Source organism: Penaeus vannamei, chromosome 14, assembly GCF_042767895.1.
Source record: "Penaeus vannamei isolate JL-2024 chromosome 14, ASM4276789v1, whole genome shotgun sequence".
NCBI lineage: Eukaryota > Metazoa > Arthropoda > Malacostraca > Decapoda > Penaeidae > Penaeus > Penaeus vannamei.
The window spans coordinates 3,010,329-3,015,328 of record NC_091562.1 but is presented as its reverse complement, the minus strand read 5'-3'; the positions used below and the strand labels follow the sequence as shown (position 1 = coordinate 3,015,328).

The 5,000-nt window shown below is 44.4% G+C and overlaps 2 protein-coding genes across 4 annotated transcripts in view; both read right to left on the bottom strand.

Moving 5' to 3' along the window:
* The window catches only part of LOC138864047 (uncharacterized), a 2,978-nt gene extending 1,463 nt beyond the window's left edge, over positions 1-1,515 (bottom strand). Inside the window, exon 1 of the mRNA XM_070130045.1 lies at positions 1,348-1,515. Within this exon, the coding sequence (XP_069986146.1) occupies positions 1,348-1,515 (168 nt within the window). The remainder of the gene's footprint in view (positions 1-1,347) is intronic.
* LOC113807279 (low density lipoprotein receptor adapter protein 1) overlaps positions 1-5,000 on the bottom strand; it is a 78,991-nt gene that overhangs the window by 28,936 nt on the left and 45,055 nt on the right. The gene's annotated exons all lie outside the window — the stretch shown is intronic.

Below are 5,000 nucleotides of genomic sequence, written 5' to 3'. Positions count from 1 at the left end.
GAAAAAAGACGCACCATTATGGTTGAAATTGCAAAAAAGGCAAAGCTTTCATTCGCAGCCTCCCCGAAGCCCTCTCCATCAGGGCGCGGGAACACAGAGAGAAAGCCCAAAGCCCAGGCGTGAGAGATGGGAAATCCATAGCCCAGGTTCTGTCAAGGTCACCGAGCCGAACGCCGCAGAGAGAGCCTCAAGCCTTCCCTTCCACGAGGCGCAATCACGGTTGATTTAAATTACGGGAGAAACATTGCGCAGTCGAATTTCTCGAAGTCCAGCTCGCTCGCCCCCCCCCCCCCACGCCGGCCTGTGTGTGTGTAACCTGTTCGTTCACTTCCGCCATTCGCATTGTTGCGGGATCTGATCAAATTTGCTGAAAACTGTTTTTTTTATCACTTTCTCTCTCTCTCTCTCTTTCTCTCTCTCCCTCTACTCTCTCTCTCTCTCCCTCCCTCTCCCACCTCTCTCTCTCTCTCTCTCTCTCTCTCTCTCTCTCTCTCTCCTCCTCTCCCTCCCTCCCTCCCTCCCTCCCTCCCTCCTCTCTCTCTCTCTTTCTCTTTCTTTTTCTCTTTTTCTTACTTTCTTTCTCTCTCTCTCTCTCTCTCTCTCTCTCTCTCTCTCTGAGAGGAAAATTCGCTCATAATCTTAGACTTTAGTTTCCCTTCATATGTTTTTTTCTTTAACTGTCGTGCGATTCCGTTCAACCATACGCGAGAGGCCCGTCACTTACGACCCGTTACCAACACCAATAATTTCCTACGAGAAAAACGTATACAGCGTAGAAATTCTTCAACGCCACATTAGCGTATCAAGAAACTGCAACGAACAAAAAAAAAAAAAAGTTTTAACATTTGACATTCTTGCAAGAGAAATACAACAGCCATCCACTAAGAAATTCGACCCTAAAAAAAAAAAAAAAAAAAAAAAAAAATCTGGAACGACTTTTACAAGACCCCAAAATTCCTCTGGTCATCATCACCTAATCGTATAAAGTGTAACGTGTTCGTCAGCATAATATAAGCATCATCAAGGTCAAGGATCAAGTTAGCATTACAAGACCAGGTATTTTTCCCCGCCCACTCAAAAAAAAAAAAAAAAAAAAAAAAAAAAAAAAAAACTTGGAATTTCCTTTCGCTCTTCACCTCCGTTCAGTTATCACTTACCTCTTTCTCATTCAAATTCACAACCAGTAAAATATTAAGAGCAAACATACAAAAAAAGCCAGACCCAACGTCGACAAGAATAACAACGAGAGAAATCCCCGGAAATAAACAAAAGACAATCCCGAAAGGATAAAAGAAGAGTAAAAAAAAAAAGGAGATAAGAATAAATAAAGAAAGGATTGCAAGTCACGGCATCTTCCGAGGGTGACATTAGTGTGCCTGGGGGCTGTTCCCTGCCGCCGTAGGTCAGCTTCCCACGCCTTCGGTTTCCTGTGCCGAAGGAAAACGACCCTAGATGCAGCGGAGGGTTGCGCGGCGCCTCTCCCTCTGACCCCTGAGGTTCTCGGTCTTTGTGCATGAGAGAAGCAGAACGAGGTGGGAATGAGAGGGTGGGAGCGAAACAAAGGATAACATCAAGACAAAGAGGATATGACAAAAGGCGAGGTAATTGAAGGATGACAAGGATAATAAGGAAACAGAAGATGAAGACGAGATGAGGTACACAGCGCAAACAATAAAACGAATAGCGATAAGAGAGAATGCCAAAGGAAACACGTAGAGCCAAATTAATACACACACATCTAAATACAAGACAGCAGACAATTGCATTTGGAAAACGAGCCACAAATAGATGCCTAGGGAGGGAGAGCTTGAAAACAGAAGACATCTGCAAAACTTCTTATTCAACTCTTGTTTTTGGTGAGCAATCAAGCACCGTCTGTTATGATCTGGGAGTGTAACGGAGACGTCACGTGAGCCACGTTGCATCAGGCCTGCACATGCAACAGCGCAGCATAATGGCTTAGCAATAAAGAATAAAATAAAAAATAGCAAGAATTAAGAAGACGACTATAATAGCATACATAAGACGCCGTACCATCCCGTACCGCCAAGTAAGTACTCTCTCTCATCATAACAGAGTGAAAGTAAAGGAGACAAAAGACGAAATATTTTTCTTGTTCACAGACGACTTCTGTTCAGTGGGATGTGTCTCTTTTGTGTTCTTCGTATCTCAGAATCACCTGGAAATCATATTTGTAATCACTGAAGCTTTCGCGTTTCCTCACTAATGTCTTAGATATTTTAATTATCATCTATAATTCCAGTAACCAAAATAATCATGAGCAAAATCAACATTCCTTCAACATATGCTTGTAAGACTCATGCTACTTCAATCTCACACATATAACGTGGTCACTGTCCCGCTTATCTCATCAGAAATCACCACGAAAAATAACTAATTTTGCTCAGGAAATACAGACATTCCAAGAGACTTTCCCAGATTATTTAACATCCAGCGATGCGAGTTACTCAAAAAAATACAAGAATTCTAAGAGAAGGTTTGTTTTCTTACCCCCTCTCTTTCTCTTCTCTCTTCCTGTTTGTCTGTCTGTTTGTTTATATATCCCTCTCGATTCTCTGTCTCTCCCTCCCTATATATCTCTCTTCACTCCCGTCTCTCTCCCTGTCTGTCTGTCTCACTCTGTCACTCTCTCTTCATCCCCCTTCTCTGTCTCTCATCCCTCTTTCTCCCCCTCTTGCCTCACTCTCTCTTCATCCCCCCCTCTCTCTCTTTCTCTCTGTTTCACTCTCTCTTCACCCCCTCTCTCTCTCTCTCTCTTCCAACCCCCCTCCCTCCTTCCCCCCTTGCCGTGAGCCAAACCGTAGCCGGCGTCCCAGCCAGTACCGGAGCCAAGAAGCGCGGCGTGCGGTCACACTGGGAGCCGAAGAGCCAGTCCCTCCCTACCGCTGACATTTTCCCTCGCTCTGCAACCTCGACAGTTCCTCAACACAGACTTTCTACGTTATGAAAGGTGACCGGGTGCTTGAGTTTCGAAGTGTTAAGTGTTGGTATCGTCTCTGTTCTCTAATTTAGAGCTGATTTGATTTTATGGGTAAAGGCAAAATGCAGATCACAAGCCCGATATATATCTTTTTCTTTGCCTTTTACTTTCCTCTGCAGTACATCGACAGTTCCTCAACACAGACTTTCTACGTTATGAAAGGTGACCGGGTGCTTGAGTTGCGAGGTATTGATAGGTGTTGTTCTCGCCCGTTTTCTAATTTTTAGTTGATTTGATAAATATATGAAAACAAAATGCAGATCACAAGCCCGATATATATCTTTTTCTTTATCTTTTACTTTCCCGGCAGTACATCGACTGTTCCTCAACACAGACTTTCTACGTTATGAAAGGTGACCGGGTGCTTGAGTTGCGAAGTTTTAGGTGTTGGTATCGTCTCTGTTCTCTAATTTTGAGCTGATTTGATTTTATGGGTAAAGGCAAATTGCAGATCACAAGCCCGATATATATCTTTTTCTTTATCTTTTACTTTCCCGGCAGTACATCGACAGTTCCTCAACACAGACTTTCTACATGATAAAAGATAACCGAGTGCTTGAGTTGCGAAGTGTTAGGTGTTGGTCTCGCTCCTGTTCTCTCTCTAATTTTGATTTGATTTGATAAATATATGAAGACAAAGTGCAGATCACAAGCCCGATATATATATCTTTTTCTTTATCTTTTACTTTCCCGGCAGTACATCGACAGTTCCTCAACACAGACTTTCTACGTTATGAGAGGTGATCGAGTGCTTGAGTTGCGAAGTGTTAATAGGTGTTGGTATCGTCTCTGTTCTCTAATTTTGAGCTGATTTGATTTTATGGGTAAAGGCAAAATGCAGATCACAAGCCCGATATATATCTTTTTCTTTGCCTTTTACTTTCCCGGCAGTACATCGACAGTTCCTCAACACAGACTTTCTACATGAGGAAAGGTTGCGAAGTGTTAATATGTGTTGGTCTCTGTTCTCTAATTTTGATTTGATTTGATGAAAATATGAAAGCAAAATGCAGATCACAAGCCTGGTATATATATTTTTTATTTTTATATTTACCTTTTACTTTCATTAATCTTTGCGATCCTAAATTTGGTAAACTGCCTCGTGTATCCTTTCGCAGGCCGCATCCATTTCAAGTTGTAGATCTACAGAAGGCGTGGGATTACTGTGGTACCGTGGCCTACTTTCCTCTTTTAAAAAGTTGTAGGTTAGCTTCGTGTGTCAGATGGGAACTGAAGATTTATCGATTCATTTCCATCTGTATTTAACGATTTATCTTTCCGCGATCTCTCATTTCTCAACATCCAATCATGATTTATTGCATCCTCAATCAGACGCCCATACCCCTCCCCCCCATAACCCCTTCTCCCTCCACCCAAAGACACCCCCTCCTTCAGATGTGGTAGTGCTTGTTAGTACACTGTTTTGTCTAATGTCCGCATTCCCCCATTCTCTCTTTCTTCTCTCTTCTCTCTCACACTTCTCTTCTCTCTCTCTCTCTCTCTCTCTCTCTCTCTCTCTCTCTCTCTCTCTCTCTCTCTCTCTCTCTCTCTCTACCTCCCTCCTCCCTCTCTCTCTCTTTCTCTCTCTCTCTCTGCCTCCCTCCCTCCCTCTCCCTCTCTCTTTCTCTCTCTCTCTCTGTCTCTCTCTCTCTCTCTCTCTCTCTCTCTCTCTCTCTCTCCCTTCCTCTTCCTTCTCTCTCTCTCTCTCTCTCTCTCTCTCTCTCTCTCTCTCCCCCTCTCCCTCTCTCTCCTCTCCCTCTCTCTGCCACCCTCCTCCCTCTCCTCCTCCCCTCCTCTCCCTCCCCTCCTCTTCCTCCCCTCTCCTCCTCTCCCTCCCTCTCCCTCCTCTCCCTCTCCCTCTCCCTCTCCCTTCTCTCCCTCCCTCTCTCTCTCCCCCTCCTCTCTCCCCCTCCCTCCTCCCTCTCCCTCTTCCTCCTCTCCTCCTCTCCTCCCTCTCCCTCTCCCTCTCCTTCTCCCTCTCTCTCTCCTTCCCTCCCTC